The sequence below is a fragment of the Mytilus trossulus genome, chromosome 12, assembly GCF_036588685.1.
Source record: "Mytilus trossulus isolate FHL-02 chromosome 12, PNRI_Mtr1.1.1.hap1, whole genome shotgun sequence".
In the NCBI taxonomy this organism is placed as follows: Eukaryota; Metazoa; Mollusca; class Bivalvia; order Mytilida; family Mytilidae; genus Mytilus; species Mytilus trossulus.
Window position 1 is genome coordinate 10,597,972 of NC_086384.1, and position 17,402 is coordinate 10,615,373.

General features: G+C 31.8%; 1 protein-coding gene across 1 annotated transcript; it reads right to left on the bottom strand.

Annotated features, from left to right (window-relative positions):
* Positions 1-1,053: 1,053 nt before the first annotated feature.
* Positions 1,054-6,627, bottom strand: LOC134693093 (uncharacterized). The gene is made up of 6 exons (XM_063553797.1): positions 6,531-6,627; positions 4,921-5,099; positions 3,565-4,059; positions 2,862-3,093; positions 2,076-2,183; positions 1,054-1,189 (listed from the first exon to the last, which is right to left on the bottom strand). Exons 2-6 carry the CDS (start codon positions 5,095-5,097, stop codon positions 1,107-1,109), a joined length of 1,095 nt encoding a protein of 364 aa, XP_063409867.1. The 5' UTR covers positions 5,098-5,099; positions 6,531-6,627; the 3' UTR covers positions 1,054-1,106.
* Positions 6,628-17,402: the final 10,775 nt, after the last annotated feature.

Here is a 17,402-nt window from a genome sequence, read left to right on the forward strand (position 1 = left end):
TATTCAAGATAGCTGGCATATATTTGGCACAACTTTTGGTTAATTTCCGTTTCTCAATGCTTTTTAAACTTGTTTTGGCTGTCTAACTATTTTGATCTGAGCGTCACTGATGAGTTTTGTGTAGACGAAACACGCGTCTGGCGTATCAAGTTATAAGCCTGGTACCTTTGATAACTGTTTACACCACTATATAAATACATCTTCTTTTCGTTCATCATAAATAGGATCCAAGTTACAGGATACCAGTCCGGTACCCACGTATAAAGTACCTTCGAAAATGTCCTTTTTTTAAATGAAATATTGTACCGAGATGAAAAAAAATGCCTAAATTTGTAGTTTATCTAAAGGGTACTCGTTAAACTTTCAAATTCTGCTAAATTTTAAGTGATAATTAAATGTAAAGGGTGGATGATTATGTGAGTAAATATTCCAAATTTTAATTTAGATTTTAACCAGGAAGGCAGTAAAACATATAAAATGGCCCTATTAATACTCAAAACAGTATTGCTCTCTTTAATGCAGGTCATGACCCTTCAAGAATTTTCCCAGAAACAATTAAACGGGCTACCAGTATGAGAAAGTAACTGAAATTTTGCAGTAACTTTTCGGGAATAAAAATCTAACCTTTTATTTGGATAAAATTGCATTAAAGTAATAGGAGAAATAATTGGGTCCTTGTTCCATCTATATGTCATAATTTTATGTTATTAACTTAAGACAACATTGAATTAAAAACATTGACATATGTTATGAACAACTGATTGATGCTTCTACGTCAACCTTTGCTCAGTTACATTCATAAGAAATTATTAAACAATGTGACCTTCTGGCTGGTAACAACATTACTAATAACATTCATACTGTCAATATAAATGCACTGTTGGAAAAAGGACAGTAAAATATTTTTAAGTGGTGTTATTTGTTAAGTAAATGGCAAATGTAATATGTATGGTATATGATAAAACTTAAATCGTCCGATTGAGTGGAAATAAAAATAAAAGTGGAATATAAAAATCCTATGAACAATTCGAATTATAGAAAGACGTAACTGTATTGATTTTCATATTGCAAAGGCACAGTTTTTTTTTATTAAAAACAAAATATCTTCACTTCTTCCCTAAAATATGGAACCATCCTGTTGGTAATGTTTTAGATGTCGTCGTCTGTAGCCTTGAAATAGAGCTTGTACCTGTTAAACAGAGTATATATAACAATTAATACTAAATTAGGCAATGGTTTATTTTTTATGATTGAGTATAATAATAATAAAAAGTGATCTTAATGATAACAAATTTAATTTCCACGACACACTGATCCTTTAGGTGCATCATAACATTCGTTTTAAATCGTCTTCCGTGATACCTAGTATTAGTATCAAATTTTGATCAATTGAGAACAGATATTGAGGTTATGCAATACATTCGATTCGATTCGTTTACATCAAAATAAGTTACAGTCATGTTGAAACCCTAACATTTTTTTAGGTCTTCGAGCATTTTCAATATTAACGCTGGTTAATCTTTTTTCCAAAAATAGACAAAAAAAATATGCTTAGGTTTGATTAGTTTATGTAAATTAAAAATGTAGAAACTCGTAAATATTCATAGGAAACATCTGAATTAAGCTTCCAAATGTTTACGGAACGTTTCACCAATCCTTTTTTTCACATTTATCATGTTGGGATATGTTATAGCCAACTAAACAGTAAGCGTTTTGTTTCATACTTGAATGCCTTCAGTGGTCTATGATAGTTGCTTACATCAATATCATTTGGACACTGGTCAATATTTTTTTTTATTGGCAATCAAAACACATCTCTTCATATCTATAATCTATGAAAACAAGCACTCGAAAATAAGACGAAATACTATTAAACACACTGTCGTTTGTTTATATAAAGGGTTTGTCGAATAAAGAGTTTAATGATACGTTATGGGAAATTAGTTTTAAAAATGTTAAATGTCTTAATCATGTTAATGTATCCATTAATCGAAATATCGAAATATTCCTTTTTTGTTATTATTTTCTTATTATTGAGGAGATAAGAAATAGAAAAAGATGCACATAGTACAAACCACATAGGCCACAACTGTAAGAACAATGGTCCTTGTAAATCGACGTACATACACCAGGTGCCTGGCAGTTAAAGAATGCTTCATCGACACAGGGATTCCAAACTGACCCTGAAATTGGATAACATATATTCGATTTAATTATTAGTATTTCAAGTATTTTCTCTATGGTCCTCGCTTGTTTTACAGTCTGAAATATGTTGTAATTTCTTTAATATTAAAAGCGAACAAACTCAATTTTTAATGACAGTTTCAGTTATTCGTTCTGTAGATTGAAGTTTTTTTTTTTTTTTTTAATTTATTTCCGTAATCTTGTCTTTCCTCGATATAGTAAGTTTGATAGCTTTTGACAATTCAATTAAAGCGGCGACGGCAATTAAAAATCAACCAATCAATTGGAGTAAACTTTTTTGTGAGTATTCAACCCTTCCATAACATGTGACAGTGCATGGTTAAGCAGGACAAAATGAGCAAACTGTAAAATATATATTTGGAAACATTGTAAAGATAGTCTGACTCATCTGATAAACAAGTTAATCTAATGCAAAAACAACTAACAAAAAACAAAAACCACATACACTACAAGTTAAAGTGAACTCACATTAACTCAAGATCTCCAAGACTTATCAATAAGTTAAAAAAAAAATGCCTTTATAAAAAGTGCTGAAAGAGATATACTTTTTGCAATGCCAAAATAAAAGTATAATAGATGGACAGAATGTATACCGATTATAAATTTTCTTACATAAATACCATAAACAAAAGCAATGCAAGTTTTGTAACTCTTACCTTGCGTCCCTATCGTTTTCGTTATGATGGTTGTTTTTGTTGTAGTCTCAACAGTTGTACTCGGAATGTCTATTGTTACAATTCCTGTAGGTGGTGGGATGCCACATCTTGTAGTTGCTGTGAAACTAATTTTGAGGTGACGTCCTGCCTGGACATCTTTGTCATAGTTCACATTTGTAAGTACAAATTCTTTGTGGTCGACACTTGTAGATATGATTTTCGCATCCCATGGCTACCAGAAAAAATATATATATACATTTTTAGCATACACAGACCCGCGCTCATGACGCATAATTAGACATATGTGTTCAGCGAAATGTAATTTGACAAATAAACGATCGATCTTTTTCGATGGAGTTACTTGTTTGATATGGTGATGTGTGTGTGTGTTTTCTGATTCATTTGCCTCTAGAGTTTTTAGGTGGTACATTGACAATATTTAATTATTAACTGGGGAAAATATTTGCCACATTAGTTACCACAATTGAACAATGGGCCGGTAAGTTCGATAAAAATTTAAAGACGATATAAGCTTCTTAAATAAAATTAGTTCGACTGATAGAATGTCAATTAAAGTTCATGTTTCAACATTCTTTTCACAAAACAAATGCGATTGAATGTCAATTCATTCTGTTATGTTCCATTGTTCCGCATGCCCAAAATCTCATTTTATTAACATCAAAATTAATAAAAAATGTATTACCTGCAGTTTGTATACTACGTCACTGAATTTCAAATGAATATTCCATCCGTGAAGATCTTCATGAGGAACAAGAGTTATTATGCCGTCGTAACCACAGTTCCAGGCTATCACTGTATAAACCCCCTGTTCCTCAGTGCTTACCGATGATTGCTGTCCTACTGTTGTCTTATACGGTACATGTGTACTACCTATTGTACTAGACGACTGTGTTCCAACGGAACTTGTGCTGGTTCCTACAGTTGACTTATACGGTACATGTGTACTACCTATTGTACTAGACGACTGTGTTCCAACCGAATTTGTTCTGGTCTCAACAGTTGTACTCGGAATGTCTATGGTTACAATTCCTGTAGGTGGTGGGATGCCACATCTTGTAGTTGCTGTGAAACTCATTCTGAGGTGTTGTCCTGCATGGACATCTTTGTCATAGTTTACATTTGTAAGTACGAATTCTGTATGATCAACACTTGTAGTTATGATTTTCGCATCCCATGGCTACCAAAAAATAGATATAAACATTCCATTATACATAACACCAAATTAGACATATCAATGTTGGAGTTTATAAAACTTAAACTTTTCTTCATAGTTTATTTTTTATTAAATTTTCTGAGTTTACATTTGAAGTATTTTGAAAATAGTCATACTTTTGATCTGAGTTAACTATTTGAAACATCATTCCAGTCAGCTAAGAGGTATTTTTGAAAAATAATTTTGTTTTGTCTTTATGTTTGTGCATGTGTTGCTTTGTTTGAATATAATATATTGTAAATTGTTTTGTGGAGAGGGCTTACATAGGCTATGCCTGTTGCCCAATCCAATTCAATTTATTTGAATAAAATATTGTTTAAACTAAATTAAACTATACATAACACCAAATTAGACATATGAGTCCAGCGATATGTCATTTGACGAATAAATGACCGATCTTTTGGCGATGGAGTTGACTGTTTGGTATAACGATGCATTGTATTTACTGATTCGTATGCCTCTTGAGTTTTTTGTGGTACATTGGCAATGATTATTTATTAACTTGGATACATACTTGCCACATTTGTATCCAAATTTGAACCTTCTTTAGTCTAAGATGCGCAGTTTAGTACGATACAAATTTACAGACTATAAAAGCATTTAAAATACAAATTGACTTATATAACGTCAATCAAAATTCATGTTTCAAAATTCGTTTCATTTCTAGTAGGTTTTTGTTGAGCTAGAAGGTCACGATAGAAAGTTGAAAGAAACTTAAACTAGAAAACAGGTAACACAACACGAATGCAAATGTTGTACTCCTGTATTGTTCAAAATAGAACTAATGTCATTTTGTTAACATTAAATTAAATAAAAATAAAGTACCTGCAAATTGTAAACTACGTCACTGAATTTTAAATGGATATTCCATCCGTGAAGATCTACATGAGGAACCAGAGTAATTTGTCCATCAAATCCACAGTCCCAGGCTTTCACTGTATATACACCTTGTTCTTCACTGCTTACCGATGACAGAATTGTAAGTAGGTACAGAATGAACATTTCTTAAAGTGCAAAATAAAATTAATGTTTTACGCTCTCGGTTTATTTGAAGTAATAAGATATCTAAAAAAGATATGAATATGAAAAGATTTTCAGACGGTGATCATTAGAAGCCTGAATCGCTAATCAGGCAAACATTTTCCATTTTGATAGTAATAACCATTTTGATAGCACTGTTTATCCCGATAACAAATTAAAAGTATGTTTGTTTACCATGAAGATGCAAAAGATGTTTTAGTATTTATTTCATAATCCAATTAGAATACCTAAATAACTAAAATTTACACAAGAAAACATTTGTTTCTGCTTGAGGTTCAATACATTGTCAAATATACAAGAATACAAATATTAAAGGGAAGTAACTCTTGAATATTTATTTTAAAAAAGGCGGCCATCCCTGAGAAATGGACGTATACCGTGGTCCGACGGGCGACCGATATTGTTTCACTGTACTATTGTAAAAAAAAAATTATCACGTAAACATCAGAATGGCAAAATTCATCAGGACCGCCACCCTTATTAAAGCGGTCCTTTATTTGGAGGTAAATTTGGAAAAATTATCAGCAAATGACACTTTTTCTCAAATGACAGTTTCAGTCAATAGCGTATATATTTTGGTCCTGGTATCTATGATGAGTTTACCCAAACCTACAAAAATATTTATTTGTTGGTTTCAGTAGAAATTATGGCATGTTTGTACATCATGCATAAATTGCTGATCGTTTTTGCTATTTTACTATCGATTCCTCTTTCGGGGTTTAAAAAGTGAAAGAAAAAAAGAACGAATAAAAAAGGAATCGTCCACTTTTGAACAGATGTTGTCAAACTTGGTAAATCCTATCAAAATATATAAATAAAGATGTTGGGTAGCCGCCGTCTAGTTATTACTGACTTCTAATATTTTGTTCTTTTAAAATTATCGTAGACCATTTAGAATCCGAGGTATGAACTGTTATGCTAAGTGGTCTACTAGAAGTAATTATATCATCAAAATACAGCATACGCAAAATTTTACACTTTGTAGCTTAAAGTTGAATTCGGACGTTATCATCTCATCAAACACCCATACATTAGTAAATCAAGGTATATGATTCTAATATACATGTGAAGTATTTGAGATTTGATCTGTTACTTCAAAGGTACAAATATAAGTCAAGAGTTGTAAATTTGGATAAAGGGTTAATTAGATGCATTCGTTTGACAAATACTTAAGTTGTAGGTCAATTTTCTTATTTGTGATCTTAATTCGTATGAATAAATACATTCAAACTTAGCAAAGCCATTAATCCGTGAATTCAAAGTTATGTGAACTTTATCTTCTGACAGATAGATCTTTATTTTAACAACTACTTATCTGAAATTAATCTAAATAATTCTAGAATCAACCGGTATTTATATTGTTCAAATGTATACTTCGAGTTACTTTTACTAACCTGTGACTTGTCCTTATATCTCGTTTATGAACTGTTGAACATCTTAATATTTTCTTATCAGTTATTTCAATGACCTGTCGTCCAGTACAGTCTTCAGTAATTAATCAAAGAACTGAAGTACTGAACATGCATTGACTTTAGGTATTTATGAAAGGTCACAGAAAAAAATAATGTCTCCGTACTTGAAAGTTGGCTTAAGGATCATAGATATATTTTTCGGGGTAAGGTTCTTATGTGGATGATGAATAAATGTCAGGCAATTCAACCTCATCGTAATAAATAGTATATTACAGTGATATACTCAACTAATATGAGACAGGCATTACCTGTAAATGGGGACGAAGTCTGCATGAATTATTTTTTTTTAACTAAAAATATTTGTTAAAAAAAAAGAAACGGAAATAACCGTAATGTTTCCGATGTTGGTTCTGTTGTTAGGGATTTTAGTTGTGACGTTATTTAAGTTATGACGTCATATGCAATGTAAACCAAAAAACGCTATCATCAGGTAACGATTTTTCATATCAAGGAATTATTTATAAAAAAGAAATTGGTATTGCGTTCCTTCCTATTTATACTAGACTGATAAATATATATTTTACTCAAAGATTCATTTAAACAAGACCGGAAAAAGGAAGTACATTGTAAATTTCTGCGCAGGTCCGGGATTTCAAAACATGACATAAAAAAAATTGAACGATTTTGTGTTCATTAGTACAATGAAAAGTTCTGGAAAATTTTCCCAATTTTTTTTTTATTGAATTTTCTACTGTTATTGGGGACTTCGTCCCCATATTATCAGTCTAATCTGTTTGGTGTTATATAGTATATCAATACGTGTATAAAAGTTATATATATATAAATAGCTCTTTTCAAGTTTTCATGCCTGTAAATTGACAATATACGAACACAACTGAAAATACTGCTTAGCTGTATAATGCACATTACACAGTAGATAACAAATGTAACATGCTTTATTCCAAATTAGCAGACATGTAATCCTACCCTGACACAAAATTCTTGCTTTTTTGTTAAGTGATTATAATTTAATGTTGATTGATATACTCTTATTTCCGACATTTTACCTGTTATAGTGTTTGTTCACACAACAGTGTAAATATAATAGAATTTTTGCGATTGTCATAAAAGTGAGAGGTTTAGTTAGACATTCATAACATCAGGTTGAATCCATAATTTTCGACATAATAAAGTACTTTTAACAAGTCAGGAATATGACAGCGGTTTTCCATTCGTTAGGACTATTAGTTTTTTCATTTGAAGAGGGTCTTTCCGTTTTAAATTTCTTCTGTATTTTAGTTATTAAACTTTTTCGTAACAGCGCCAGTTGATTAGTTACGAAGCAATGGATATTATTTTTTTGGTCTTTGATGAGACCCATCCGAGAATCGAACTCACACACTATTGCATCTGACTGAGGAGAATTCTTAGGTGGTTAATAATATAAAAAATGTAATAATAAAACTTATAAACGTCCTAATAGGAAATGCAGATTTGTTTCTTTTGTCAAATATTTCTTCTAATAATGTTAATAAAAAAAAACAATGCACATGTTAATATTTATTTAGACTGGAAAAAAACAGTTTTTTTGTTTTGTCTGCCTTTTATTTAACTGTAATCATGATGGTCTTCGCTACCCGTCTACATGTAACCATCCAGTTGGTGTCGGTGATTTTTCTGTTGTTCTAGCTTGTAATTTGGAATCGGGTAAACTATCTGCATATAAACAACATGTAAAATTTGTATATCGATAATTTTTAATTAAGATTAAGATACGATGAACAACAAAGCATGTGTCCTTTGAATAAACACATTGAATTTCTTAAATATTATCAATTAAGTATTGTACTCCCATCTTTGAATATTGTCCTCATCGGTTTAAAGATTAATTAGTTGTTTAATAGTTTCAAATTATATATAGAATGAATGATATAGTATTGTTTCAAGTAATAAACACGTTCACGTACAACATTTTTATACTTACATACTTGTCATTGCATTAAGTTGTGCTTTTTCAGACTGCCTCAACCCAAAAACGGTTGGGGATGTCCTGTTTTGGAGAAGTTTGGTCCATCAGTAAGTTGACATTCAGATTAATTAGAGTTCAATAAAATCATTTGTAAAAGGGAAAAAACATTGAAGAGTCAAGTCAAAATGATTTAATATTAATTACAAGGAAATCGTTCACTCTAATTGCAAGAACTTGTTTAGAAATAACATAATACAAACCACAAAGATTACAACTGACAGGACAGTATTTTCTTAATATGGACGAGCAAACAGTGTGGTCCTGGCATTGTACATACTTGTTATCAGCACAAGGCTTCTTGGTGGCTACTGGCACTATATATATACAAGATAGGATATTTAATGTCTCTATTTCTGTTATTTCACTTTTTTAGTTTCTAAACTCGTAGCGTTTTAGAGCTGGAGGTTTGAAACCGAAGCTATATTATCATGTAGTGTTTTCAGTTGGCTTGCCGACTCATTGAAGTAAAACTGATTTACCTTCATGGGGAACGCTAATATTCCACAAATTGAAACATCAAGGATGTAAAACTACGTAAGCACGTGATGAGTTATATTGATCCAGAAAAGTGCTACGAACGCTTTAAATGTATAAAGTGGTATTTTCAATATTCAAAGTACCAACAGATAATTTCCTGTAAAGACTGTAACCATTAATGTCATTGTCAACACAGTATGTGGACAATAGTCATTACCCATATAATATTTTCTCTATCAAACTTAATACCTGTTTTCAAAAACGTTTCTGTATTCCGCTAGATTTATTTTCCTTTTTCTTAAAATGTGATAAATTTAAAATATTGACAATAAACTGTTTTTCCATCAATTTTATAACATATACAGTAATATTGCGTTTACTTAAATTTTCCAAACCAAAAAGTGACTTTTTCTACAAATAAAGAGTCTGTCTGGAATTTCCAACATAATATTTGCAAATCTAGACCCCCAAATTCGATCAAGGAAAATAATTACGAGTGATTGTAGGGTTCAGAAATGGAAAAGCAGAAATCACTTTTCGCAACTCAAAACGATAAAGCTAAAATCGTGAAAATCGAAATTGTTACAGGAAACAACATATATATCTCTTAACTTGAAAAAATTTCGTAAAAGCGTTTTAAAGTTATTGCATGGACACTGTTTGGTAACCAACCGACGGGCGTTCATCGCCAAATTAATATATATATAATAAACTGATATTTTCCCCAGGAAATCCGATAAATAATTACAAATTGGATGAAAGTTGTACCTAAAATAAGGGACGAAATTATTTCTAGATATTTATCTTCAAGTTAAGTGACTCTCATCGAAGATACCAGACACTTGTTAACCAAACGTGCATTACTTGTAGAAACGACTCGTCAGTGACCTTCAAATAAAAAAACTCACAAGTCCAAATAATCTACGAAGTGAAAGAGCAATAGTAAAAACAAAGGAACATTATTATCAATCTCTGGTAATGAACAATATGAGCCATATATAAAACGAAGTAGTATATTTTGATAGCTCTAAATAATTCGAACATACCACACATTTCACAACTTAACGGACAGCTGCCTCTAAAAGGAGATTTACATATCCCTAAATCCTGACAGTTGATTAACGGTTCATCGACACAGGGTTTTGTTGTTGTTGCGATAGTTAGTTCTCGTCCAGCGGTTGACAGAGTTGCTTCTTGTATTGATGTAGCCGTTGTAAATGGAATCGCTTTTGAAAAAAAGTTAACGTCATGAATATATATCTTATGACATATTTTTGTAAAGTTTATAAAGAGATATTTTGAAATGAGGAGAATTGATAGATTCTGAAATCTGGTTTATCCAGCTTTATCTTAGTATGTAACGTGATGCGATTTCTTTTTCAGCACTACATAACAATTAATGTATTTTGTAATCAAATATCCCGTACTGTACTTTTATCGCGTGAAATCATGTTTGATGAACAATGTCTACGTTTTAAGTTTTACACGGTTGTTTCTAAATGTTTTGACACAATTTGTCTGTAAAATTATTATTCAGCTATATTTATCTTTAGAGAAACATGGAATATTAACACAACAATTGCAATGGTTTGTTTTCAAACTCTGCCTACGATCCTGTGCAATACATTTTCTAAATTTGATAAAATTTCCTATTTACACAATCACACATGAACACAAACATGTGCACACATGAACACATGCATAGAGCCATCAATCCATCCCATCTATTAATCCATCAGTAATCACGGAAACACAAATTGAAGCAATGGTTTTAAGTTTTATACTTCAATCTATAGTTTTCTATGTAGTAGTGTTTTCTAGATTTTTTCTTTTCGCCTTATATCTTTTTTTTTTTGCAATGACGTTGTATGTTTTTCATTTATGGCGAGTTTCAAAAATATACCATTGGTATCTTTCAAGTGTTTTTTTTATATTAACATGAAATCTAAAATCATTTTTGATGCCTACCTTTGGCACATGAAGTTCCGGAAAATCCTGCATAGCACACACAATGATATCCAGATGGTGTATTTGAACACTGACCATGTATACAGGGGTTACCGCTGCAGTCTTGTCAATATAATACATAAATTGATATACAATGTGAAACGTTTATATTCTATCTGAACACATAATGTAAAAATGGTTAAAAGACACAAAACAGAAAACATAGATTTAAACGTTAATTAAAAGTACAATTATAAAAATAATGAACTCCGAGGAAAATTCGCACAGGAAAGTCCCCAATCAAATGACAAAATCAAAAGCTCAAACACATCAAATCAATGGATAACAAATATCATTCCTTAATTGGTATTTACTTTTGTAGAAAATGGTGAATTGGATGACTTCAAGATGTATTTCGTGCCTTTTTTGCATGGACACAATTTAAGGCAAACACAAATCCTATCATTCTGCAGCCTCTTTCGTCAGCTGTAAGACCAGGTTTGTGTTTGGAACAGGTATGTTTCAAGTTAGGAATATGGTCTTTATGACAGTTAGTTGTATTCCAGCCGTTATGTTTGTTGATAAAGTCTACTGTTTTTTTTCAATCTATACATGTCATATTGACTTCCCTTTTTTTAAAATTCAGTTTAAATTAGAGTTAAGTTTTGGTGTTATATCAGTTTTCTGGCAAGTATTACTTGCAATATGTTTTTACCTAGATCTATGGACAGTCCATTATCTAACATGCAATATTTAAGCTGATATTTTCTAACAGAATACATACTCTGTTCAATAATTCAGCTATGAAATGATAAAAAGAAAACCTTGAAGTTGACTGATTTTTGTTAGTACACAATGTACATACCCATTGTTACCTTACCAGCTTTATGATCCGTCTTTATAATTGAGTTTATTAAATCTGTGGCGAATTCTGCGTATTAAAATGCAAAATGAATAAAAATTTAAAACATTTATACACAATGTTATTTTTTCTGAATATTTATTTGTCTTCCACGAATAATAATCTTAATGTGTCGCCTTAAATTCTGTAAGAGCCATTTCTCTATTATACATTTTACCTAGTACTCTCTTTTTCATATTCTAGCACCATATTGTTTTATATTCTTCTGGGTTTGTTGTTTTGCCTTTTTGGGTATAAATGGACAATTATTCTTTAATCAATTATTCTTCTATCAAATCAAGGTCATCACTCAAGAAAATTTACGGTCGCCATCATGAGCTAGTTGGCCATTATGACAAAAGTGTGTCAAAAATCATATCTGATATTCTTCCTCAGTCATAATAACCTTCCATCATTACCAAACTGAATAAGAAATAACACGCCGGGTGCCGTATACGGTGCAGGAAATGCTTACCCTTCCGGAGCACTCCCGGTTTTTAGTAGAGTTCGTGTTGTTTCTTATTTCTGATTTATAACTGTTATGTAAATGTCCTTTGGCTTAATGAGTCTTTGGTTACTCCTTGTTTTTGATTGTTATTGTCTAGTATGTAATCCATATCAGGACCGTAAACAATATCTACATAACATCTTTATCAAATGAAATTGCATGTAGCAAATATGTATAGTAAGGCGATTCTTGAACTACTTATCCTGCCTTGTTATAAAAATTCAACCTTTGTATTTAATTAGTATTTGTTGATTTTGCGTTTGTTCGTTTTGTTTTGTATCAAGTATACTATAGTCTTTATGTCGACCTTTAAAACGAAATAATTTTCAAATAACTAATCCTGTCATGTGGGAGAGGTGGGGGGATAAAGGTCTTTTTCATTTTGTAATGCTCAGGGATTAGAAAATAGACACAAGCCAATTCCCTGTTTGTGGCCTTATCACTGACTGATATTTATCAGCTGGCACTTCTTCCCTTTGTATCCCTAAGGATCATGCTACGACTTTGTCAAAAATAGATAAAACAAGTGAAACTGCGATCTACTGCTCACTGATGATACCCCCGCCGCAAGTGGATAATATTAATAGTGTCAAAATATGCACGTGTTCGGTAAACAGGAAGTTGTCAAGTGGTGAATCTGAAAACGCATCACATGGTATAGCTGACATATAAAAACTCTGAAACCAAATTTCAGAAATCCTGGTAGTGTAGTTACTGAGAAAAATGTGACGAAAAATATTCATTGGACTGTCGGACTGACGGACTGATGGACTGATGGACAGACAGAGGTAAAAGCGGGGGTATAATTATATTAAATATTATGTTACTTACGTAAACCCATATGAAGCACTGTATGTATATAAAAATCATTTTTACAATAAAATCGAACTAGTGGTTATAAACACTCAAATATACCAGGCTTTCTATTTTTTGTTTTTAGTTTGAATTCACTTACCTGAAAAAATATTTAGAAAAAAATTGTCCTTTTATATTAAATTATAATTTATTCAGTCTGGCATGTCTTTTTTAGTGTCTCTTTAAAGAAACACAGTAGCATTTTTGCTTACATTCTCAATTTTATCTTGTTCAGTGTCTGTGGCCAAACCTAGTTGTTATTATCTTTTTTTCAAAACTGAATTAATTAAATAAAGAAAATGAATGCTATAAATAATTAAATAAATAATTTGTTAGAAATTGATTTTTCATTATATTCTCTATACTAATTGTAACAGTGTATGTATCATTTTTGACAATCGATAATGTCTCTCCATATCAAAATGACGGAAGTATGTCGATTCTATCAAACCTTTGTACCTCAATGCGTACATATAAGCAACGTTTGAAAGGCAGCCATTTTGATTTGATGAAGCACACATTATCCGGCAAACCTACCGTTATACGATTTATAACTAGAATGAGATATGTAAAAGAGGGACCAAAGATACCAAAGGGACAGTCAAACTCGTAAATCTAAAACAAACTGACAACGCCATGGCTAAAAATGAAAAAGACAAACAGAAAAACAATAGTATACATGACACAACATAGAAAACTAAAGAATAAACAACACAACCCCACCGAAAACTAGGGGTGATATCAAGTGCTCCGGAAGGGTAAGCAGATCCTGCTCCACATGCGGCACCCGTCGTGTTGCTAATGTGATTACAAATCCGGTAAAAAGTCTAATTCGGTAGGTCAAATTCATGAAAGGGAAGGGGATTGTAGTTACGACGTAAGGAACATATCCGATATCATTTGTGAAACGGTTATTCCATAACGGTCAACCAACTCGTGATGGCGTCCGTAAAATTTACGAAGGGATGATATCAACTTCACCATTTGGAACACTTGGTTTGATAGCTTCCTTGTGAGCAGTAACCCTCTATCAAGAAACTCATGATAGGAAATGCAAGCACGGGAATATCGTTTCAATTGGGAGATATATACCCCGTATGCAGGTGCTGCTGGAATGTTGCTACTTAGAAATGGAAAGTTCACAATTGGAAAGCTGAAATCATCTCTTTTGTCTTAAAGTTTTGTCTTCAACCGAACCTCATTGTCAATTTCTAGATGTAAGTCAAGATATGAAGCCGACTTAACTGTATCCGTAGTATCCTTTATCTCCACGTCGATGGGATAGATGCGATCCACATAGTCACCAAATTTTGAATTGTTTAGTGAAAGAACGTCATCTATATAGCGGAAAGTAGAGTTAAAGGATATTGCTAACTTCTTATCTTTCTTCCTAAGAAGTTCCTGCATATCCTCTTTGGTAAGTGTCGTGAGGGTAACTTACTTTTAGAACTATTTTCGTTAATTTCTCAGTGAACAGCACCAACGAAAATGTCCATTATTTTTACAACTTATAAGTAACTAAAGTTGTTACAAATACAACTTATGTTGATAGTTGCAATTTTATTTGGAATTAAAGCATTGCTTTGTCTACAAATGTTATACATTGGATATAGAACATGGCTTTGTTTACAAGTATAAAAAAGGAATGTGTGGTATGATTGCCTATGCTGCTGCTGCACATAGATGATGGCTTTGGCAACAGTTTATTGACTGTGGACAAATATAGAATATGGCTTTGTTTGCAATCCAAAATAAGAGCGACTTATCAAATATATGGTTTTTTTTTCAAAAGTATACTTACATCCTCTCTTATCTGAAAAAAAAATGACATGAAGAAACGGCATATAAAAATGGCATAAAAAATCAATCTATTTATTTGAAGTATGAATTTTTCATATTAAGTTTCGGATAAAGCATGTAACACGGTTATTGTCCATGTGAAATGATAAATATTTAGAAAATTGCTTCGGTTCTTTTATATTCCTTTATCCTGTTGAAAAGGGATATTGATAAAATGTCGACATTTTATACACGCTGGCACGTAATTATAAACAGGTTGAAAAGTAAGTAGAACGAAAATATAGCAAGTCATCTAGTCGAACGAAGAAGTTGATTTGCGCAACCTTTTTGTGTGGCTGTATCAGGTCATGCTGTTTGACCATGTGTCGTTCCTTGATATTTATTAAGCAAATGAAGATATGCAAATTGTAAAAATGAAAGGGGGCGAAATATACCAGGGTTGCATTTAAACTCATAAAAGGTATAATAAATTCACTCAATGAAAAACACATTTGAATAATTAGAATTAATGGTTTTACTTCAAAAAGTTTTTCCAGTTTATTCCTTAATATTATATGGATTAAAAGAACGTACATATTTTTATATGTGTAGCATGCAATGTATATAAAAATTGCGAATGTGTCAAAGACGCAACAACCTTGCAAAAAGAGCAGAAAACAAAACTGTTACACTATAGACAAATAAAAGGCATTTAAAACACTAATAACTACAAGGTTTTTTTTCATTATATGAATATCTACAGAAAAATACTTACCAGATCCCACCAAGTCCTGGTTAAGACCTAAGGCTATATTAATCAATATTGCCCATATTGTCACACAACGCAACATGTTTTGTGAGTCTATATAAAAAAAAGAAAAAAATCAAAACAGTACTTTAGAAAGAATGAAAAATGAACATGAATTTGTTAAATATAAATATCATAGAAACAGCTAATCCTTTCTTCTTTTATCAAATGATGTGAACATTGTCATGCAAATATAAAAGTTTAATTGTTCTTTATTCATTGTGCTAATTATCTCCTCGTGGTATTTATAATATTTTACTATAGGTTTCGAACAATAATGCGAAACTCTCAAGAACCATAATCACATTGAAACATAGTTTATCTATCCTTCGTGCTACATGTAGTTATTTATAATAAAGTAGCTGTATTTTACAAATAAAGGCAACAGTTGTATACCGATGTTCAAAACTCATAAATCAATTTAAAAAAAACAGATCCAGGTCTTAAACCAAAACCTTAAACAAAATGTCATAATAATACAAAACTTTCAAAATGGAAACTGTCTTGAAACATATAGTGTATAACAGATATACGAAACGTTATCCGATTTAAGTTGTAACACCATAAGCATTTTCATGGAAACAACATGAACATTTTTGTGGCAACACCATTAACATTCTTAAATTTGTGAAAACACCATTAGCTTCTATGTGAAAACACCATTAACTTCTATGTGGAAACACCATTAACATTTTTGTGGAAACACCATTAATTTTTTTGTGAAAGCACCATTAAGACTTTTGGTAAATTTGGTATCAACACAGCAAATGTGATTTTACAACATTGTAGCAGGAAAGAATATAGAGCCATGGTTGTAATTGAAAAATAAATAAGCAAATATATCTCGCTAGCATTCCATAGATTAGTACCTTATTTCACATTTTAATAAATTCATTGTACATCTGGTAATTTTAACTTTATAGGTATCATCCTTCGATATGCAGGTGCAGTTTTACGATTGTAAACTGCCTCAACACAAAATTACGAAATGGAGATTAAAATTGAGAACGGAAATGGGGAATTTGTCAAAGAGACAACAACCCGACCATAGAACAGACAACAGCAGAAGGTCACTTAAAGGTCTTTAATGCAGCAAGGAACTCCCGCACCCGGAGGTGTCCTTCAGCTGGTCCCTACACAAATATTTATACTAGTTCAATGGTAATAGACCTTATACTAAACTCCTAATTATACACAAGAAACTAAAATTAAAATCAAACAAGACTAACAAAGGCCAGAGGCTCCTGATTTGGGACAGGCGCAAAAATGCGGCGGGGTTAAACATGATTTTTTTAGATCTCAACCCTCCACCTATACCTCTAGGCAATGAAGGAAGGTAAACGCATAACAATACGCACAGTAAAATTAGGTTCAAGAGACGTCCGAGTCCGATTTCAGAAAAGGTAATAAAAGAAAATAAAAAATGACAATAATACATAAATAACAACAGACTACTATCATTTACTGACATGCCAGCTCCAGACCTTAAAAGATTATGTCGTCATCATATGAATATCAGGCACAATCCCTCCCGTGTCATGCCAACAACT